The sequence below is a fragment of the Loxodonta africana genome, chromosome 6 (genome assembly GCF_030014295.1).
Source record: "Loxodonta africana isolate mLoxAfr1 chromosome 6, mLoxAfr1.hap2, whole genome shotgun sequence".
NCBI lineage: Eukaryota > Metazoa > Chordata > Mammalia > Proboscidea > Elephantidae > Loxodonta > Loxodonta africana.
In genome coordinates, this window is record NC_087347.1 from 74,267,049 (window position 1) to 74,289,457 (window position 22,409).

The 22,409-nt window shown below is 42.4% G+C and overlaps 1 protein-coding gene across 2 annotated transcripts in view; it reads right to left on the reverse strand.

Moving 5' to 3' along the window:
* Positions 1-22,409, reverse strand: part of ITGA6 (integrin subunit alpha 6) — an 87,216-nt gene that overhangs the window by 40,019 nt on the left and 24,788 nt on the right. For both annotated transcript variants that reach the window (XM_010602825.3, XM_010602826.3), the window contains exons 2-5: positions 7,929-8,053; positions 5,808-5,887; positions 4,006-4,261; positions 1,283-1,414 (exon numbers count right to left, since the gene is read on the reverse strand). In XM_010602825.3, the coding sequence (XP_010601127.1) occupies positions 1,283-1,414; positions 4,006-4,261; positions 5,808-5,887; positions 7,929-8,053 (593 nt within the window). The remainder of the gene's footprint in view (positions 1-1,282; positions 1,415-4,005; positions 4,262-5,807; positions 5,888-7,928; positions 8,054-22,409) is intronic.

Below are 22,409 nucleotides of genomic sequence, written 5' to 3' on the forward strand. Positions count from 1 at the left end.
CCTTCCTGCCCCACAAGACCACTAACATTCCATTCACACACCCAGTTGCTTCCCCTGCTCTTCCCGTCACTCTCATGAGTATTTTTGTCATTGGCTGAGAGATTACTGTGTGACCTTGGACTAAGAAATTAATCTAAGCTGCAGTTTTTCTCACTGGCAAAAAAGGGACAATAATATCTATTGCATTGTTGGGAAGATTAAATAAGATATGAGAAATGCTGAATGTAGTGCCTGACTTGTAGCACACAGTTGGTGCTTAATAATTAAGCATAATTTTTCTCTTCCATCTTCCATATCTTATGCCAAGTTTTAATGGGGCAGGGAAGGGCAGGATGCTGAAAAAAATTTTTTACATTTAACAGTGTGCTTCATACATATTTACACAATTAGAACAATTGTTTCAGAGTATATTTACTAAGACATTGTTTAGAATAATTCATATCTATAACTGTTTTTTCCTTTTTCACCTTCCATAGTTCCAGTAATCTCTCTAAGCTTATGGGTACTTTTCTCTCTTTTTTTTTTAACAGGTTACTATTTAAGTTTGGGAGACTTTTTACATTTTTTTCCAAGAAATGCACAGTAATTATTCTTTATGTCAACTCATACCAAGAATTAAAGCTTTTAAAAGCCTTTTTGTAATTATCATAATGCATATGAATAATTTAGGACACCCATTAGTAATGCAAACAAGCCTTAGGAGTTAAGGAGTTGGCACTTAGGCGCAGTCTGGGTGTCCTCAAAGCTGCTTTAGCAATTCTGTGCAGCCTCAGCCAGAAAGCCCCCATGCCACCCACCGGGGGCTCTGTGACATGGGGGCCCCAATCCAGAAACGAGGTCAACCTTAAGAGACCCGCAATCACAGAGTAAGGACCCAGAGGTCTTGAACTGCCACTTAAGAGTTACTTTATGAATGTAGCTCTTAAGAGAATCTCTACAAAGAGGCGTTGAAGGGCGAGGAAAGGCAGCTCGGTGTAATGCGAACATTCTTGCGTTCTATCGTGGCTGCATGAATGGCCGTTTCAGGTTACAGAGGCCACCATTAGCTCAGGAGATGGGCTTCCAAGTAGGGGGATGGACAATTTTAGGAGATAAGAGGTTTCTCCCCACCTATTATCTGAAGGATTCTAAACACCAGTCAGGTAACCTCAGAATCACTAAGGTTTAAATCAAATTCTTGCAAATGCAGCCAGGGGCCCCTAGCTCCACCTAGTTCTGAACCTAAGGAGCCCAAGGTCCTGTGGGCCCTGGGAGGAGAGTACCACACAGCGCTCATTCCTACCTAAATAACTGTTGGCAGGAACAGGAACTAGACTTTCGTCATGGTTATTCTCTCCACCAACTTCATAAGGCCCATCTTCAAAGATGTTCATGTCAAAAAAAGTGTTATTCTTTTGCTCTACGCGAACAATCCCTGAAGGAGTGAAATGGTAAAAACAACAACAAAAAAAATGAAGATGAAACAAAATAAAATAAATGGTTCCTAATATATGCCCCCATGTTATCACTGAGTACAGGAAGAAAAGTTTGAAGGAAGAAAGATGAAGGAAAGAGACGACTTTTAAGGTTGTTAAAATTAAAATAATGTTAATGTAGATTTTTACATCAAAGAAATTTGTTGTAGCAATTAAAAAAAAATTCTCCCTGCTTTTTCATGAATTATCTCTATAATGCCATGAAACTAGATGGAAACTGGAATACGTTTACTTAGTTAACAAAACCTACAGAAAACAATTTTTTAAAAGGACATGAACTTAATACATATGATATTTTACATTCTCTGTATTCCAAAATCAATTTAGCTCCTTTGCTGCAGTGTAAAAGTGAAATCAACATTTTGATCTTTACTTTCAATCACTGGAACCAAGATTTCATCTTTTCAAAATGCTCACAATTATCTAATTAAAAAGGCAGATCACACAGTAAGCCCAAATTACAATACAGCTTTTTAAAAATGGCAACATTTTAGGCCAGAGTTTATAAAAGCAGTTAGAACATATTGCCCGTAAGTTGAAACATACATAGTTGGTGGGTGCTTTTGTTTGGTTTGATTCTATGATATCGGAAACCCTGGTGACACGATGGTTAAGAGTTATGGCTGCTAACCAAAAGGCTGGCAGTTCAAATCCACCAGGTGCTCCTTGGAAACCACATGGGGCAGTTCTACCCTGTCTTATAGGGTTGCTCTGAGTTGGAATCGACTCAGCGGCAATGGGTTTGGTTTTATTTTTTTTAATATATTACATGTATTTTTGCTAAAATAAAAATATTTCTAAATTCAACACTGTATTTCAAATTAGATCAAAATCACCCGACAAACACAATCACACTAAAGTTCCTGTTGGGGTAGGAGGGCAAAGTGAAATTACTAGCACAAGTCCATCTATAGCTGACAGAGCAGAGGATGTTTTCCCAAGAGTCATTTCTAACAGGAATTAAAACTTTAATTTTTTTTAATTATTACTGTAATTTAGATGAAGATTTACATATCAAATTAGTTTCTCATTAAACTATTAATTCACATATCATTTTGCGACATTGGTTACCAACCCCATAACATGTCAACACTTTCCCCCCTTCTTGATCTTGGGTTCCACATTCCCATTCATCCAGCCTTCCTGTTCCTCCCTGTCTTCTTGTCCTTGCCCCTGGGCTGGTGTGCCCATTTAGTCTCATTTTGTTTTATGGGCCTGTCTAATCTTTGGCTAAAGGGTGAACCTCAGGACTGACTCCAGTATTGAATTAAAAGGGTGTCTGGGGTCTATACTCTTGGGGTTTCTTTAGTCTCTGTCAAGCCAGTATGTCTAGTCTGTTTTGTGAGTTAGAATTTTGTTCTACATTTTTCTCCAGCTCTGTCCAGGACACCCTATTGTGATCCCTGTCACAGCAAAGACTTGAAATTATTTTAATGGAAATGGAAATTTTTTCTAAGTTTTTTCTCACTGGTGAAAATGTTATAACATGTAATTTTAATAAATATCTCAAAAAAGGTTTTATGTCCAAATCAGACACATTTCCCCTCATCATGGACTAGAGTCAGGAAAATCATCCTTTATGATACAGTGGCTTTCTAGACTTGCCTAATTTCTTCAAAAGTTAAACTCTTATAACAGTAACTGACCAGATTCATCCAGTCAAAAAATGAGCCATATTCCTCCCTTCTACACAGTTTTTCCTCTTACCCACATCACAATAATAATCAAATAATACCAATAAGTAACTTTTCCTCAATTTATCTAAAATTATTGTCTCAAAAGTCCCTAATTTGTCTGACATCTGCCCTTCTCACTTTATAGATTTATTAGCAAAGCACGGCCTCCTAGGATAAAGTATGACAAAAGAAACATCTATAATCACACAGCCATATTTGTACACCAAATCAAAAACCAAACCCATTGCCATCCAGTTGATTCCGACTCATAGAGACCCTATAGGACAGGGTAGAACTGCCCCATAGGATTTCCAAGGCTGTAATCTTTACAGGAGCAGACTGCCACGTCTTTCCCTCGAGGAACGGCTGGTGGGTTCGAACTGCCAACCTTCTGGTTAGCAGCCAAGTGCTTTAACCACCGCACCACCAGGGCTCCTTTATTTGTACACAACACCACTTAATTCTTCATGGTGTTTAAAACACTAAAAATTGAAACCTTTAACTTCATAAAACAGGCAAATATAAACAGCAAAAACTATTCATGCTAATTATTATGTTCTTACAGGGAAAAAAAAAAAATTAACTGCTTGTATCCATGAAAATTACTGGTAGGGGGGAAAAAACCCAAAACCCAAAACACCTCTCAACACTAAAACAAACATACATTTCCATCACTATTTGTTTTTAAAAAATCATATGATTTAGAGAATTCAATTTATCCTACCCCACTTCCATAACAAACAAATGCCTTATAATACACTTTATCTCAACTTAAAATGCACTAAATCTTGGTACAATCTAGAGAAATTATATAGACATTCTAATCTCTATTTCTATAAATAAAAATGTCATACCTTTCCAGTTGTAAGTACCCGGGGCTCCAAACACAATGTAATGAAAGTCTTTAGTAAAAGTAGCTGCTACACCTTGCTGGCAAGAACCAAATTTTTCATGGCCTCTCAAACGACCATCGCAAAAACTCCAGTCTCCTCCATCCATATCATCTTCAATCCTGAGATTCTGACTCAGGACGTAACACCTTCCAAAGATGTCTCGGGACTCCTGCTTTGTATTAACATGTTGCCTTTTTTCATATCTGTGAGCACATGTCTGCAAATATATAGAATAAAGTAGCCCATTTGTATCTATAAACCTTAATAGCACTGTCAATAATAAAGAGGTTAATACTAAAAGAAAAAGAAAAAAACCGGTTGCTGTCAAGTCCCTTCCAACTCATGGTGGCCCTACATGTGTCAGAATAGAACTGTGCTCCATGGGGTTTTCAATGGCTGACTTTTAGGAAGGAGACAGCCAGGCCTTTCTTCTGAGGTGCCTCTGGATGGACTCAAACCTCCAACATTTTGGTTAGCAGCCGAGTGTGTTAACTGTGCACCACGCAGGGACACTGATGATTAAATGTGTCTTCATTCTGGGATGGGATCTCAAACCAGCAACTCTTTCCCAAAGTGCCCCCTCCAGAAGACTGTTACCTGAATCTAGAAACTGAAACCTCTTTCTTGTTTTCACCCCGAGAATAACACCATAAGCCAAATATCAAATGCGAGGCAACTTACTTATAAACTTTACTTGTCACAGAGACAAAGGGAAACACCTTCTTATATTCTTAATTTAATTGGCTTTTAATGACTGTATAAACTTTCACATCAGCATGTTTGTGAAAACAAGCAATTATGTCTGGAGGAGAGAAGTCACAGACATATCTTCACAGGGATCAAGGAAACATAACTCGTATTTTCCTTTTACTCACACTATTTCCTTGTCATCAGTCCTAACTTACATTCTAAACTCTGAGATTATTTCCCTAGAAATGTTTGTTTTGAAACACAGAGAGAATTACACTGCTGAAGAGGTGTAATAATCTCTATGATTTTTACCAGGTATTCATGGTTACTCTCCATATAACACAAGCTGATAATATTTTACATTACCCAAGTCAGTTTCCCATGTGCTCCTTAAGTATCAAAATTCAGAGTTCAGTAAAATAGCCATCTTTCTCAAAATTCTATATAAATTTGTTATTAACAACCATGCCATCTATACAACTCAACTAACAAACTCTGTTTTCTTCACTACTTATTGAAGAAGGTCAGAATAAATGACAAGCAAGTTTAAAATTATCTGATGGTACTTTCTGTGACCACTCTCGTGTTTTTTAAGCTTATCTATAAGAGCTACAGAGGTTAAGAGCTCAGGCTGCTAACCAAAAGGTCGGCAGTTCAAATCCACCAGCCACTCCATGGAAAGCCTATGGGGCAACTCTATCCTATATAAGGTTGCTATGAGTCGGAACTGACTCGATGGCAATGGGTTTTGTTTTGTAAGAGCTACACACTTACTAGAGCAGAAACCATGTCTAGTTTTGTTTTGCTTTTTTGTTTTAAGAATAAGTTCTCTCAGTGGAAAGTGCTAAAGAAAAGCAGGTTGTACGGCTGTCTCAAAGTACATTAGGAATCACAGGAAAAATGATGCTTCAATTTCTCCCTAACAGGAATTGCTGCTTTAAAGCAATCAGCTTGCTAGAATCAAACTCTGTGGTCAGGAGTCCTGTCTGTTTCGTTCACTGAGTAAGTCCGGTGGTACTGGCTCACCGTAGGTGCTCAGATGTTTGTAGAATGAACATGTTTCTTACACTTACCACAACTTTGCCCCCCGGGCCCTGGCTCTGGACTGTGACACCCATCCATTGATCTTCCTTGCTTTCCGACGAAGGGTCAGCTGTGGAACAGTAGCACAGGTTAGACACAGAGTTAACATGTCAAAGTGGCTGAAAACAGCCTCTGTACCAACAAATCACAAAAATACAAGAAAAACTGCCTTGACTCTAAGTCTAACCACTTAGTAAATTCTATTACTCAATCCAGAATAATTATTGCTCTTCTCAAGAAAATAAGTAAGTGGTTATCTGGAAGGATCTTTCTTAGAATTCTCTACATAAAATACATAGTTCTGCACGGTGGCCTATCTTCACCTACAATCTGCTTCACCAGAGTCCTAAACACAAAGAGGTATTTGAAAATTGTGAGACTAAGGGGTAGCCCTCCGATATACGCCCTTAAAGCAATAATGCAAGATCCAGTTTCTAAAGTCCAACTACAGTAAAACCTGCAAAAGCTGGGACCTGTGCAAGGTGGAAACCTGTCAGTGAAGGAAAACTCAAAATATTTTCCACTGAAAAGAGCAACAGAAAAGTGGTAAGACTGCACCTTGTCAAAAGTGGAAAACTCACAAGACCCAGAAAAACAAGGCAGTCCCATCGAACTCCAGCTCTCACAGGTTTCACTGGACTATCCAAACTAACAAAAAGTAGTTGCCTCTCAATACACTGGGAAATTTGTTCTTTTCCTTACTCGAAATGGGAAGACAAGGCCTCGGGTTCATTTTATGTCTTATGTCTGACAAGTCGTACCTTTTATCAATGCCAGAAAGAGAGCAATGTATTTATCTTTAGCCAAAAATCTATTGAGAAGCCACAAATATCACCATATACTCTCTTCAGTGTTCATTTAAACCCACTGTTTAACCCTATATCTGCCCTTAAGCAGGATCCAAATTTCTTCTTTAAAAGGGGAAGGAATGTTTGCTTTCCTCAGTGAGAAGCAGGGCAAAATCTTCAATCTTAAAACATTACATAAGAACTAAACAACCTTAAGTAGACAGAAGGAAAAATGCCAGAATGTTAAATAAAGAATGGTTATGTCTAGGTACTGACAATACTGGTAGGTTTTTTTTTTTCCCTAAAGGTCCATGTATTTTACAAGTTTCCTACAATTAACATGTTACTATTTTCTCATCGCTTAAAAAAAAATGTTATTTTTAAAAGCTGAAAAAGCAAAAGAATTTAAACATGAATCTGCAAATCTACTTAGGCCAAAACCAAAAAAACCAAGCCCATTGCCTTCCAGTCAATTCCGGCTCACAGCGACCCTATCAAAATTTGGCTTGGAGCTTCTCAGGACATGAATTATTCTGCCAAACCTACAGGAAACTGGGCAAACAGGATATTAACAGGACCCACAGAATGATATCCTCCAGCTACCCAGAGGTCTTGCAAAGTGAGTCTCTACTGCGACAAGAGGGCAAATTTTATCCATATTGATCAGCTCTCATTTCAGAGAGATCTGACATTTGAATAATCCTTCGCCCAAATATTTTAACAGTAAACGAGAACTTTTGGTGGCTGAGTACAAGATAGGCACACTGAGCTGTCTTCACTGCTGTGAATTCAGTTTTCAATCCACAGCTCCCTGTAGAATCTCAAGCCGTCACTAGGTGGCAACCTCAATACACCGTATTAATTTAGAAACCAGGATTAGGAGGTGCAGCAATGCTATGCATCCAGTGGGATTTAGAAAGTAAAAGTTTTCAGGGCAAACTCAAAAAACAAAAAAAAACCTGTTCATTGCCAACGAGTTGATCAGTTCCAACTCGTAGCGACCCTATAGGACAGAGTAGAACCACCCCATAGGGCTTCTGAGGCTGTAATCCTTACGGAAGCAGACTGCCACATCCTTCTCCTGTGGAACAGCTGGTAGGTTCAAACCACCAACCTTTTGGTTAGCAGCTGAGCACTTAACCACTGTGCCACCAAGGCTTCTTTCAGGGCAACTAGTAGACAAAAACCAGTCACCGCTATTGCAATTAAAAGTGGTCCTCTCTCTAGGAATAAACGCTTGAACCCTCTTTTCCCTTCACACAGGAATAGCAACTGGGGTACAGGCGAGTTGGCCAAGTGAACAGTGAGGTCAGCAGAACGCACCATCGTTATCAAATTCAATCCTTGTGCATGGCTCTTGGGAGGTGATGTCGCAGCTGTACAAGCCTCCTGTCCGGTTGGCCCTCTGCAGTGGAAGGGCTTTGGCCTGGGGGGCTCCCACTAGCAACCTGTTGACAAAACAGAGAAAACTTGGAGACTTGAGTTTAATACAAACTTACCATTAGGTTAGTCAGAACCAAGAGGTATCAACACTGTCCTCTGCCAAGGAGTCTATTAATTCTTCAGCCCCTGAACAGTAAGGGAGAGCAAAGATGGAGACCGTGATTAGCTCATATAACCTACATAAATACAACTACGGAAGTCAGGTCAAAAGAGGAGAGGATATTTAAACAAAGCAAAAATATGCTTGTCTGTCCTAGCTGTCATATTAGTATCTCTCTTCTGGGTAAGACTGTGGAGCTTAAAAGACACACTTTTCATATAACATGACACTCCCACCTAAGTCAAGCCAAAAACCAAACCCACCGCCATGAAGTCAACTCTGACTCATGACAACTGCATTATATGACAGAGAACAACTGTGCTCCACAGCGTTTTCAGTGGCTGTGATCTTTTGGACGTAGATCGCCAGGCTTTTCTTCCTAGGTGCCTTCTGTGGATTCAACCACCAACCTTTTGGTTACTAGCCAAGTATCTAACGTTTGAGTCACCAGGGACTCCTTAATAAGCCAAACATACCATACGAAGCTCAACTGACAAAACAACAAATACTTTTTAACAGTGGAAGGAAAAAATGGCCGTACTGAACTTAATGACAATGCAGGTGGTCCCTGGGACGGGTTACAAACGAGATCAGTTCCTAAGTGTATCTTTAAGTCAAATTTGTAGGCAAGTCAGAACAGGTACATACAGTTCTTACTTAATCTCACTTTAGCGCAAGAAAGGAGCCCTAATGACAGTGGTTAAGAGCTCGGCTGCTAACCAAAAGGCCAGCAGTTTGAATCCACCAGCCACTTCTTGGAAGCCCTATGGGACAGTTCTACTCTGTCCTATAGGGTTGCTAGGAGTCGGAATCAGCTCGACGGCAGTGGGTTTGGGTTTTTGGTCGGTTAGTACCTTCTGAATGATTTAAAAGTTGCACGTGCAGCAAGTGAAGGTGATTGTGACGAGGAATTTGTTGCAAGTGGTTTCAAAGTGAGGGCAAATTCACACAATGGGAAAGAGCGAGTACAGCTGTCTGTTAAGTTATGTCAATTTTTAACACTGTGCCTTCCTAAGGTATTTTTAAGGGTGATTTTGACTGTTTTTTTTGACTGTATCCTTGATGTCTTACTTATCTAGTGCTGCTATAACAGACACACCGCAAGTGGATGGCTTTAACAAAGAGAAGTCTATTTTCTCTCAGCAGGCTGCAAGTCCAAATTCAGGGTGTCAGCTCCAGGGGAAGGCTTTCTCTCTCTTTCAGCTCCGGAAGAAGGTCTTTCTTGTCAATCTTCCCCTGGACTAGGAGCTTCTCTGCCCAGGAACCCTGGGTCTAAAGGACACGTTCTGCTCCTGGTGCTTCTTTCTTTGTGGTAGGAGGTCCCCAACTCTCTGCTTGCTTCCCCTTCCTTTTAACTGTTGAGAGATAAAAGGTGGTGCGGGCCACACCCGGGGGAAACTCCCTTTACACTGGATCAGGGATGTGACCTGGTAAGGGTGTTAGAATCCCACCCTAATCCTTTTAACATGAAATTACAATCACAAAATGGAAGATCACCACAGAATACTGGGAATCACAGCCTAACCAAGTTGATAAACACATTTTTGGGGGGACATAATTCAATCCATGACACCAGGCTTTCAGTGATTTTGAACCTAACTTGTACCTAAGATACAGGTCAACTGAATTGCTCTCTTTCGCAGCTCTGACCTCTTTCTGAGTCAACCCTTATTTCTCGGCATTCCTGTCTAGGCATACCAACTAGCTTCTCACCCAATCATCCTCCCACGAGGGACTCAGGGATTCAAAGATTTGTGTGGTGCCACTTATGTTCTAGGCACTGTAATGTTCCTCCTTCCCTCCCACCCCAGTGTTCTTGTCATCTCCTGTAAGTTGGATGTGCTGACGATTCCGACTCCTAGCAACCCCATGTGACAGAGAAGAACTGCCCCATAGGGCTTCCTAGGCTGTAATCTTTACAGGGAGAATACTGCCAGGTCTTTTCTCCTGCGGAGCAGCTGATAGGTTCAAATCACTGACTTTTCGGTTAGCAGCTGAGCACTTTAACCATTGTGCCACCAGGGCTCCTTTCTCCTATAAGGGGGCCCCCAAACCAACCCACCATCCTTAAAATCACATCATTTGACAGCCAGAGGGATCTTTAGGGATCCACTGCCTTTTTCCTGGGCTCCTTCTGCCAGTGGTCTTTATTCACCATGGTTGTTAAAATCCTTGGGGTCTGGCTGACTAAAGGAACAACCAGAAGAGAAACAAAGGGAAAGAACACATACCTGACTGGACAGAGAGAAACAAAAGGCTAAAAGGGAAACCAGGATGGAGCTGAGGGAAAGGGTGGGGAACACAAACGTGAAAAAACCAACGAGTTCCCCAAACAGAAAACAAGCTACCCTTTGCCTTTAAGGAACCCACAAATCTCAGATGCAAAAGCAAAACAATATAAACCAAACAGTCTCCCCACCTCTGACCCTGCTGGAATCCCAATAAAGGATTCAGCGCATTTAAAAAAAAAAATGAATACAATACAGGCAGTATTACAGGAAGATGTGGACTTGGAGAGCAGAGTAGGGAGCAGTCGGACTGCCCAGGAGAGTCAGGCAGGCAGGGGTGGCCTGACAGGTCCTGGCACCATCCCTCCCCTTCCACTCCCTGGACAAGAATCTGACTATGTACAAAGATCAAAACAGCACACACTCAGATTCCGGGCTCTGAGAGCAAAATGAAATGAGACGCAGAGGGCCCAGATGGTGTCCTTGGCGCCCAGCTCCTCTGGACAGACCGCAGAGGGAAGGCCAGAGGCAGCAGAGCCTCCAGAGGCCCATTCCACGCCTGTTCCAGTAATGCTGTCCCTAATTCTCAGGAGCTCCAACATGTACCTGAGAGGTGACCTGGCCTAGAGTATGAAGTAGATGAATTCAGCTATTCAGCAGAGGTGGGGATGGAACCATCCTGGGCACTGGGGAAAGATAAGCAAGGTGCTGGGCCAGAAGCATGGGATCCAGGAATTAGGACTAGAGAGCACCTGAGTGTCTAGCCCTCTAATCTTATAGATGAAGAAACAGAGGCCTTCGAAGGGATAATGACTCCTCCCCTAAGATCCCACAGCTAGTGGGTAGCTAGGACCAAAATTACCTGGGGCAATGTTTTCTCCACTCCCTTAAGCTACTTTCTAGGAACTATAACTCAGAATTTCAAGGAGTTTGGAATCCCTGGGTGGTATAAATGGTTAATGCACGTGGCCACTAGTCAAAAGGTTGGAGGGTCCGTTCCACCCATAGGTTCCTCGGAAGGAAGGCCTGGTGATCTACTTCCGAAAAATCAGTCATTGGAAATGTATGAAGCACAGCTCTGCTCTGACATACGTGGGGCTGCCACGAGTCAGAGCGGCCTCCATGGCGACTAGTCCAACCTAGCTGAAAGGGCAAAACCAACACAAATGAAACACGGAAATAAGAACAGCTCAGTGTGCTGGCGGACTAAATACAGAAAGCTTGAGGAAAGCAGAGTCAAAGCATTGTTGTAGTTGGGTGGGGTAGAGGTCACGGAGGAGACGCCTGTGAAGGTAACCAACTGCAAACGGCAGGGGATGGTTATGAAGAGCAGCCCAGGAGCCCCAATACTACTACCATCTGTTTCTCTAACCACTTCCTCTCCGCCTCACCACACCCAGGGAGGCCCATGAACTACCTAAGGCAGGTACTGGGCTTGTTATTTCCCATTTGCTGCCTCTCACTCATTCGTTCACTTATTCACTCAGCAAACATTTATCAAGAGTCTCCTGGGATGAATAAAGAATTGCCCCATCCCTCAAACTCTGGAGGAGCCAGATCCACGAATAGGTCATTAATCTAAAGGGAAAGAGACCTGGTGGTGCAGTGGTTAAGTACTCAGCTGCTAACCTAAAGGTTGGTGGTTCAAACCCATCAGTCATTCTGTGGGAGAAAAGACCTGGGGATCTGTTCCCATAAACACTATGGCCTAGAAAACCCTATGAGGCAGTCACATGGGGTTGCTATGGGTCAGAATCGACTCACAACAAACTACAGGGAGGTAGAGACAATGAGACGGAGTGCTCTGGACGTTCAGAGGAGGGCACCAAAACCTGTCTGGAAGGAAGAGTGGCGCAGAGAGATGACAGCGGAGCTGGAGTTGCCCAGGTAAGGGGCACAGCACATGGAAAGGCTGAGAGGGAACCAGAGGAAATGGAAGCGATGGACTTGGTGATGTAACAGCACAGGGCTGGGGGTCAGCAGCCTGATCTGCAGAGCTCTGCATTCATGGGACAAAGAGTCAGACCGGGACACAAGCTGTTGAACTTGGAAAGCTTGACCCAGTGGAGCCCCACACTTCCACCTTCCATTGCGCCATGCAGGAGGCGGGTGCTCCTGGGTTTCCTATTGTTTAAGAAGCTGTGGAGTTTGTTCCTGTAACACAGATGAGCCCACTTCCTCCAGCCCCTTTCTCCTGGCTGTGGGGTACACGCTCTGGGGGCACAAAGCAGATTTTCTCCTTCTTTGGTACCTCCGGAAATGCTGGTGGCATAGTGGTTAAGTGCTACAGCTGCTAACCAAGAGGTCAGCAGCTCAAATCCTCCAGGCACTCCTTGGAAACTCTATCGGGCAGTTCTGCTCTGTCCTATAGGGTCACTATGAGTCGGAATCGACTCAACGGCAGTGGGTTTGGGTTTTGGTACCTCCATCCTTGCACTTGCTTCCCTTACCACTCTGGCTAACAGCAGGCCTTGAACCTAAGTTTGACAGAGGAGACATTTAACTTGAGTTGGCGGGCTGATTAAAAGAACCATGTAAACAAAATTTCACATATGTTTAAAACCCTCATAGAAGAGGTTTTACTAGTGGAGTACTGCAGATTAAGTAGACCACATGAAGGATGAAAGCAGCAGCAAGGTTTTGGGGAAAAAAGAACACATTCAAAGATAAATCCACAAATTGGAAAAACGTACCTACAGAGAATAATATTAGCTGTCAAAGTGCCTCCCTGCGGGCTCTGCCTGCACACGTTGCTACCATCCTTCCTCCCCGAAGCCTGGACATCGCACAGTGAGCCTCCACCCCGGAATCTGTCCCACCTTGGACGGAGGCAGAAGGGCTCCAGGCTCTGGGACTCAGGCTCCAGGGCAGGCAAAGGAGGAAAAGCAGACATTGAACAGCAGAGGGCACCCCTGCTCTGGCTACACCCTGTTCCCTGGGACCACGCTTTCAGGAAAACCACGGTAGGCAGCAAGTGGAGTCATATCGGCAGAACTGCAGTCATATAAAAAAGAAAGTTGAAGAAGGACCTTGATTAGGGAATACAGTAACCCCAACTAGACTCAACAATTGGCTGGGCCTTAATCCTCTCAAGGTAATGCTGCCCTCGCTGGTTCAGGAAACAAAGGCTCTTAATTCTGCTTGGAACTAGCCTTAATCACAGGAGGTCACAGCCCATTAGCTGAGGCCATGCCTGGCACCAGCAAATGGTGAAAACAGAGCCGTGTCCAGTCAAACAATGACACCAGGCAACAATCCATGTGCTTCCTAATCTAAGCCCTTTGGGACAGGGGCGCTGATTCAGACACAGCCAGCTCCAGAGCTAGCAGAGTAGGTGCAGCTCCAGGAAGAACACGGTGCGGGGGCTCAGTCCACACCCAAAGCTGGGGCTTCTTCTCAAATCCCAGCTCTCTTCCTGTCCCCCACAAATGCCCTTCTCTGCCAAGACCTGGGCTCTAGGCCTCAGAGACAGTTCCGTGTGAGCGCCAGGGTCCTCTCTGGAAATCGCCAGGACACCCACAGTGACTCCTAGGACCAGGGGGGCAGCTGCCCAGTCTCTCTCGTATCGCTGAGCCACCAGGATGTACAGAGAAGTCAGAACTACAGTACCAACTCTACATTCAGAGTGAGAGAGACCAAGGGATATAAATTATGGCCTTCACAGGGAAGTGGGAGAAATTAAACAGAACAGGATCTAAAAAGTCTATTCCCAAATCAGTAAAAAAAAGACAAAAACTATAACAGCAAGAATCAGGATTCAAACTAAGATTTCTTTAGACACAAAAAGGATCAAGAAAAATTACTTTCCAAATTGCTTTCCACAGGGCCAGGGGACAATCACCTCCCAAGAGTCTTAAAGGTACATCGAAACAAAAACTGCCTGGGGATTCCAACATATTGGAAACCTGTATTTAAAATAAACACTCAAAACTCGTAAAACCACAACGTCTTCTTTGAAGGTAAGAAATAAAATTTGAAATATTAAAAAAAAAAAAAACAAAAAAAAACACAAGAGGCTAACTACACACCTGTGGCAGTAACTGAGGATATGACATAAATTCAGGTCTTTGGTGTCTGGATCAGAATTCTCGGCACAAAGATTAAGGGCCTACTCTCATGCTTATATTCACTCCGAGGTTATTTCAAAATTCACTCCGATTCAGGGATTCAAGTTCTCCCCCAGGTAGAGTGGGTTTGCTTTTACATAACTATTTCAGCCAAAAGTTCTAAACACTGAAGCACTTTTAAAACTCTAAAGACAATAGTAGCTTTGCTTCATTGTCTTTGGCAATAATTCATTTCCTTAAGGATTAAAGACTCTGCCTTTAGCCATGCAACTTTGTCCCAGGAAAAGGGACAAGGCCACTATTATTGCTTAATTCAAAACATGGCTTAGTGTTCCCAGATTAAGACTTACAAAGTCAGAATATGGTATTACCGTGGCAATGGTGTCACATCCACATTTAACCCTTCTTCAAATTCAATTTTTCATTTTTTTAAAAAGTAGTAGATGCAAATGACAGGGCCTCCAAAAGTAAAAAAGACCTCATGGTGAAAGCAATGGATTACAACACTGTCCCTGTCTCCGCTCTATGGGCAAAAACCTCTTTGGTTTTTTTTTTCTGGTATTTACTTCTCCATGAAACTAGGTATTATGCTTTTATTTCTTGATTTATCAGCTTTAGGCAGTAACTGTTGACTTCACAATATGAAAAAAATAAAAAACCTACTTGCCTCAATGCTTAATAACCCTACTACTTTAAGTCTTCCATTTCTTACCCTCTCAGACTTAAATAACACATTTTTAACCTCTATCCCTCCTCCCCCATCAACAGTGGACAAAACCTTGATTCCCCAGTTCCTGAGATGGTGTTATTGGCACTCTGACCTTTTCTCCCAAACTTTCCTCTTGGTTTCTCCAAGTCCTACCATCCATCAGCTATTCTTTTACACTGTATTAGAGCTCCTATCGCTTCTTTTTGTCTTGTAATTTGGTCATCTGTGCTTTTACATAACTGAGTAAATATTATTCAGTGCTCCATTCACATCATGTCCTACCTGGAACTAATATCAGAAGCTCTTGGCCTCAAAGGAAATTGCTCCTAGCATCAAGGTCAAACAGATTTGCTTTTCTTACATTCTATCAATTGCTTGGTGTACTTCACATTTGGACCATGACTTTTGCTTTTCTTGGCATTTCTAATTGCCTTTTTTTCTTATATCGTTTGACTTTATTCTAGCCCCCATATTTTCTAAGTACTCAATCACACTTTTATTAAATCAGAATCTCTCCTTTGCTGCGCCTTCCTTCTCAGAGCCTTTGAACCTCTTGCTACTATGTAAACAGGTTGCCCGTCAAGCCTGTTATAGGACTTCCCTTCACTGCTGTCCTGGGTTGAATCTGTCTCATCTGGGAGCCTATGTTTTCCTCTTATTTGGATTATTTCCTCAAATGATAGGTTAACTGAGACCCTAATTTTTTTTTTTTTTTTAATTCTTATTCTGGTCTCATCCTTAATAGTTGGGCTGGGTGTAGAATTCTAGGTTGAAAAGTATTTTCTTCAAATCTCTGAAGGCAATGCTCTAAATGATTCTAGTATCCAGTGCTGCCAATGAAAAATCTGACTTCCTTCTGATTCTCATTCCTTTGAGGGTCTTTTAGGCTTTTCACTTTATCCTAGGTATTTGGATCTTGTGATGGTGTATCTGTGTGTGTCCTTATTCACTTACTGTGCTCTGTGTGGCCTCTCTGAATCTGTACACTTGGAACATTCCTTTCAGGAAACTTCTAATCATGAATTGATCATTTCATTCACCACATTTTCTCTTTTCTCTTCCTGGATCCTCTAATTAGTCAGGTGTTAGAGCTCCTGGATTAGTCTTTCTCTCATTTTCCTTCCCTTTCTGTGTGAGCCCTGGTAGTGCAGTGGTTACTCAGCTGCTAATTAAAGGTTGGCAGTTCAAATCCATCAGCCATTCCTTGGAAACCCTATCGGGCAGTCTACAGTGTCTTACAGGGTTGCTGTGTGTTGGAATTTACTCGACAGCAATGGCTTTTCTGTTGTCCTTAGATTTTTTTCAACTTTATTTTCTAGCATTTCTACTGATTTTTTAAATTTCAGCAGTTAGATTTGTAATCTCCAAAGCTCTGTTTTGATTGTGCCTTTTACATAATAGGATATATTACATCGTACCCTATTCATTTTACGGATTTAATATGGTCTCAAATTCTGAGCATTTTAACAGATTTCTTCCCTAAAGTTTTCTTTCTGTTCCCAAGATTATCTGTTTCTTCCAGGTTTTCTCTTGGTTTGCTTCAGCCATTCCCTTTCATGCTGCTGGCTCTCATCACACCCCTGATAAACAATCCTCAGTTCTTTTGTTTGTTTTGCTGTTATATAAAAAGGTCCATTTCTAGCTAGGTCTCACCCCGAGTAGGCATGCTGAAAGGCAGTCAGTCTTGGGTGGGGCCTGCTGATGTCAGACTGCAAACCCCCCTTTTAAGTGCTAGAATGAGGAAGGCTAGCTCCAGAAGACCTAGCTTTCCCTAATTTTGTTCTTTTTTAAATAATAATGTCCTAACTACCTTGTCCACCTCTAAGAGAATCCATTCTTTTTGAGAGGTGAAATCAATTTAACTTTGTAAAACATCGTATGTTAACATCACCCCTGTCCCCAAAAGAAGGGCCATGGCCTGATTTTTGGGCAGAATGTTACATGCTAGCAGTCTGCACTTTGTACAGAGCCAGGAAATGATGGTGTCAGCTGGTGTCCGTGGTCCAGCTTATGAGCTTTCTCTTCCAGATCCACTCCTCATTCATGCCCAGTCTGCCTAACCTGATGGTTCTCTGGACGGAGAGGGGCACAGGGCAGTGTCTGCTTTGCACTCCCTACTGTGGCTTCTTTCCCTGCTAAGGTCATAAAGCAAATCCCATCTGCTTTCTGCCTTTCAAAAATCTCTCAGCCGTGAGGGAGCCTGAAGGCAAACCTGCACACCTAGCCTGCCATCTCGAGCCACAAGTCAAAATCCAGTCATTCCTTAAACAGGTCAGATTCCTTAAAGGAAATCAGTTTCCTGCCAGGTTTCCTGGCAATTTGAGGTGGATGTTTCCCCCCTTGTCCACGACTTCACACCCATTTCTCACCCTTCCTACCACCGCCACCTCCTAAATATAAGACCACTCCCATGGGGGAAAAGAAAAGTCCTAAAAACGATTTTTTTTTTTTCGGTCAACATAAATATTTAAACTTTTATGAACGTAGATGAAACAGTCAACTGACAACATGTGAACACTTAACTTACACAAACATTTAAAATCACACATACTAAACATTCATTAAAAAGTTTTATTTGTATTTCATGAAGCAACTTTATCCAAACTCCATATGCTTCTTTGATATCACTTTGTCAGAGAGCGATGCCTCACCCCACTTTCCAGAGCATTTCCGGAACGCTTATCCTCATTCCGCCTGTAGCTGTACATTCATGGTCTCCACATCTTAACCATCTATGGTACTGTGCTTTTAAAGTTTACATCAACATCCCAGACTTGCAATTATAAAGTCAAATCCTCAGGAATTACTGCTAAATGTGGGTTAAATTTCTCTTCCGCCTTCTTTAAATTAACTTTATTTTAAATGTTTTAAAATCAAATTAAATATCAGCATCCACAATTAAAACTGAGGTCGTTTTCAGCTGATGTGTTTACACAGAAGAGAACTTTGTTGTTCAAGATAATCAAGAGGGCAGCTCTCATAAGAAAAAGACATTTTAAGGATTCAAATATAAGGTGGAATTTAATTTTGGGGTGAAAAAAGAAACCTGACATTATATTCAGGGATATACAGAAAATACCTCTTGAAGACCCTAAACTGGAAAGCCTTCTACGCTGTGGACAGGTATCTTAGGAAAGGCCTCACGGACAATCTCCTTTCTCTTTCTGAGGGCCTAGGGCCCTTCCACGCAAAGGTCATGTTGTATTGAGGCTTTTTTTTTGGGTCATCATACTATCCCAGAAAGTAGTTAAAAGTTTCCAGGCCCTAGCTAGGGTGACCATATGTCTAGTTTTTTTCCAGGACAATCCTGGTTCACACTGTTGTCCTGGTACACTGAAAGGTTAACATCTGTCCCATCCCCTTCCACTCTCAAAAACGGTAAGTTACATGGCCACCCCAGTCTCAGATATAATGCTAGCAATGGAACCTGTCTGTGGTGCAGCAGATTGAATCGAAGCTATAATGCCATGCTTGGAATTTAAACTGGGTGGCTGATTTGGCTGTGGCTTTACAGGCACTGGTGAGTTATTCTGGCCTGGGAAGATCTCTCTACATGGTCAGGCTACCTGAGGGCAGCTTACCTGGCCGCTGCCGATGCTCCACTGGCCTTGTCAGAACACTCCCTTCCCCTACGCTGACTTCTCCAGGAAAGCTGAGAGCAGCTTTCCAAGCCCAAGGCCCACCAAGGTCACTGGCAGAAGTACTGACCTCCTCTGGCAGAAGGGGAAAGAGCCTGCTTTCTAAGGACCAGTGATCAACAGGGAACGTCCATACCCACCCACCACGGGCCAAGTTCAGGATTCCTGGTAGTCTCTGCCTTGACTGCTGAGGAGTTTTTTCCTTTAGTTGAGGACCCTCCTTTCTCTCCCTTCTCTACCTGGTGAGAAATAAGTGAAGGACGCATTAGAGCTTGCTTGTGCTTTTATCTAAATCCTGCACCTCTCCTTGCCTCTATGTAAAATTCTCCTCAGAAGAGACAGAGACTGCATCCCTCTCCCTGGAACTATAATATCACTCCATCATCAGACTAATACTCCAAAGTATGTTTTCCCATCAAAATAGGTTTTTTTTTAAGCTACGAAATGGAGGAAAGAGGGAGTCATTGCTTTAAGGGGCACTGATTTCTACTAAGGGTGAAGAAAATTTAGAAATGGGTAATGGTGATGATTGCACAACATGATGAACACAAAAAGTGTTGAAATGGCAAAAAAAAAAAAAAAAAACTATGAAATGACTATTTTCTTTATTTGGTGACTGGTTATTTGGAGATCTAAAAACATATTTAAACAGGAAAAAAAAAACAAAACAAACCCACTGCCGTCGAGTCGATTCCGACTCATAGCGACCAGATAGGACAGAGTTGAACTGCCCCACGGGGTTTCCAAGGAGTACTTGGCGGAACTGAACTGCCGACCTCTTGGTTAGCAGCCGTAGTACTTAACCATTACGCCACCAGGGTTTCCAAAAATATATCTAAGAACCACAAAATGCACTCACAAAATGTTATGTCAAGCAATAGTGAGTTGTGCAGTAGCAAATATTATTGTATCTAATTTATCCTATTTTGTCCGTCCTGAAGAATCATTTCAAAACAATCTGAATAGAAAACTAAACATAAACATGTTTGATAGAAACCCCAGTTTTCCTACAGGTAGTTAAAACAGGCGACAGACTTCTTTTTCAGGGAAAGTCATTGCTATCCACAACTATTTAATAGTGCCTCAGCTTCAGGTTTGATATCTGGGCATGAAATCCCCGCCCTCGCTGGTGCTCTGTATGGGTCAAGGCTATGAGATAGGCTAGAATATAGCTCCAAGAGGGCGCAGATTTTGCTCTGTTTTTAACCACAGACTTATCTCAAGCTCCTAGGGCAGGGCCAGCACATGGCAAGCCCTCAACAAATATTTACCAATCACAGCTCAACTATCTCGCAAGTGCCATTTTTAAGAGCTGCTCTCTACTGCTCTGTGTTTCTGGTTTTATTCAGGCAGAAAACAGCCCTAATGGTTTTGAATGTCTTTACTCAACCCAGTTTGGATTCTCCACTTGGCTATTCACAGACGAGAAAATACAGGCGAATCATTCTGCACACAGGCCACTTATCTGTAGCTGGTTAAGCTCCTCAGCCCAGGCCCTAGGGATGTGGCCCTGTGACACTACAATCTCACCACTGTTACTCTGGACCAACCACTGGGATATACCGGGCTCTTCGCACCTCCACGCTCTGCAGACGTTATTCATTCTCCAGAATGCCTGTCCCATTCTCAGCTCCTTCCTACATTTCCACTCAACTCAAGCTTCACTCCATCATCACTGAAACCTGTAATTTCCTGCTTCTTACTCATCCCGCAATCCCGTCCTTAGGTGCCAGTAATTTACCGTTCCTGCGTGTACTCTAACTGAGCCTGGGGGTTCCTCTGGGCAGACATGCTGCTTATCCCGCCCCCACCTGTCCGTGGCTCCCATGAAGGAACTCAAGGAGCTTAGCTCAATCCCATCTGAGCCCCTAATTTCATCGAAATAGGAATGAAGATTCAGAGGATCTGTCCAATGTACAGCCTGCATATAAGACCTCTGCTATTCAAACAATTAACCATCTGGAAAGAGGAACTAGAAGGTTGAGGGAACCTCGACGATGAAACTGACTACATTCAACCTCTTTCTGAATCAAATTCTAACACATTTCATTACGTCGTTGGAGAGGGACCCTCAAAATGTCAAATAATCTTAACACAAAATCACCAAGCAAAAAATGGATGGGGAAAGAGACAACTGACAAAATGACACTTACCCATGTATCTTTAAATACAATGTGATTTTAAAGACTATAACAGAATTTTGAGTCATAAAAGTAGATACCAGAACAGTGACACCCACCCCTCCCCTCCTTCCCTCTAACTACCAGGAGTTTACAGCAGCTCAGGACAGACAGTGGAGGAACCTACCTTGATGCAAAACACAAAATTTAACTGGTCAACCAAATCCGTGGGTAGAGTTAGCAGTGAGAATAAGCCTCAGGGCCTGGTCTTCACTGTTAGAGGTTTCAATGATAACACTGGGTGGGCACAGTGCAGAGAGAGCCCTTTCCAACCTTTTCTCCCTTACATAACTGAAAGTGTCCCATTACCTGTATATTCTTCAAGGTAGGAAGTGTGTCCACTGTGATCTTTTCTATTTTGCTCCATGAGAAGAGCTTTAAACTGTGGGGTCAATTCCTGTAGTTGAGAGAAGGGGGTCCTAAGAGTCTCTGTAACTTCCAGTATCTAATTCAAGTTTGACCTTTTAATCCTATTCAAGTAGGAACTAGACTAGATAGCTGGAGAAAGGGTGGCAAGGTCTAACTTTGAGTTAGTGGATACCTGTCAGATTTATCTTCCCACCTCACTGGCTACTCCTCTTTCATCAGATTTTTCACCCTTTTCTAGTCTGTAGCTATACTCTCATCCTATAACTGGGAACACCATCCATTCATCAGTGGCTCTCTAACTTTCAGCCCAGACCTCTGTACCAATTCCACTCTCAGATACCCAATTGCCTACTGGACATCTCCATTTGGCACCTCACACCTCATATGTCCAAAGCAGAACTCCCTTTCCTCCACAGCCACACACTCCACAAGCCTTCCCTACTTTCACAAATGTACCTTATCTACCCAGGTCCTCTAACCAAATGCTTAGGAATCACCCTGGTTCCTTTCTTCCCCCTATATTCCATATCCAGGTGTATCAATATATCTTACTGGCTCTAGTTCTAGATTTTACTCTGAATCTGACGGTTTCTCGGTGGCTCCTAAGAGCCACTCTGTTCCTACTTCTCTGTAACGGTGGTCCAAGCTACTATCCTGTCCTGCATGGTCAACTGTAGTATCACTCTAAATGGTCTACCTGCTTCTAGTATCTGAAATTATTGTATTCATTTGTTTATCAACTATCCGCCTTTCTTCCATTAGAACATTATTAGCTTCATAGATACAGAAGCTTTTCTCTTGTTTTCTGAATACAACACCTAGAAAGTGCCTGGCACATCCCTGGCATTCAATAAATGAGATAAATGCAATCCTAGGTAGATACTAGTCATGGATACCAATATTTTCATTGGGAAGGGAGCAAATTCTACTCTCCTACTCATATTTTAGGACACTCTATGGTGACACAAGGGTTAAGTGCTCAGCTGCTAAACAAAAGGTCAGCAGTTCCAACCCACCAGGCGCTCCTCAGGAGAAATGTAGTAGTCTGCTTTCATAAAGATTACAGCCTC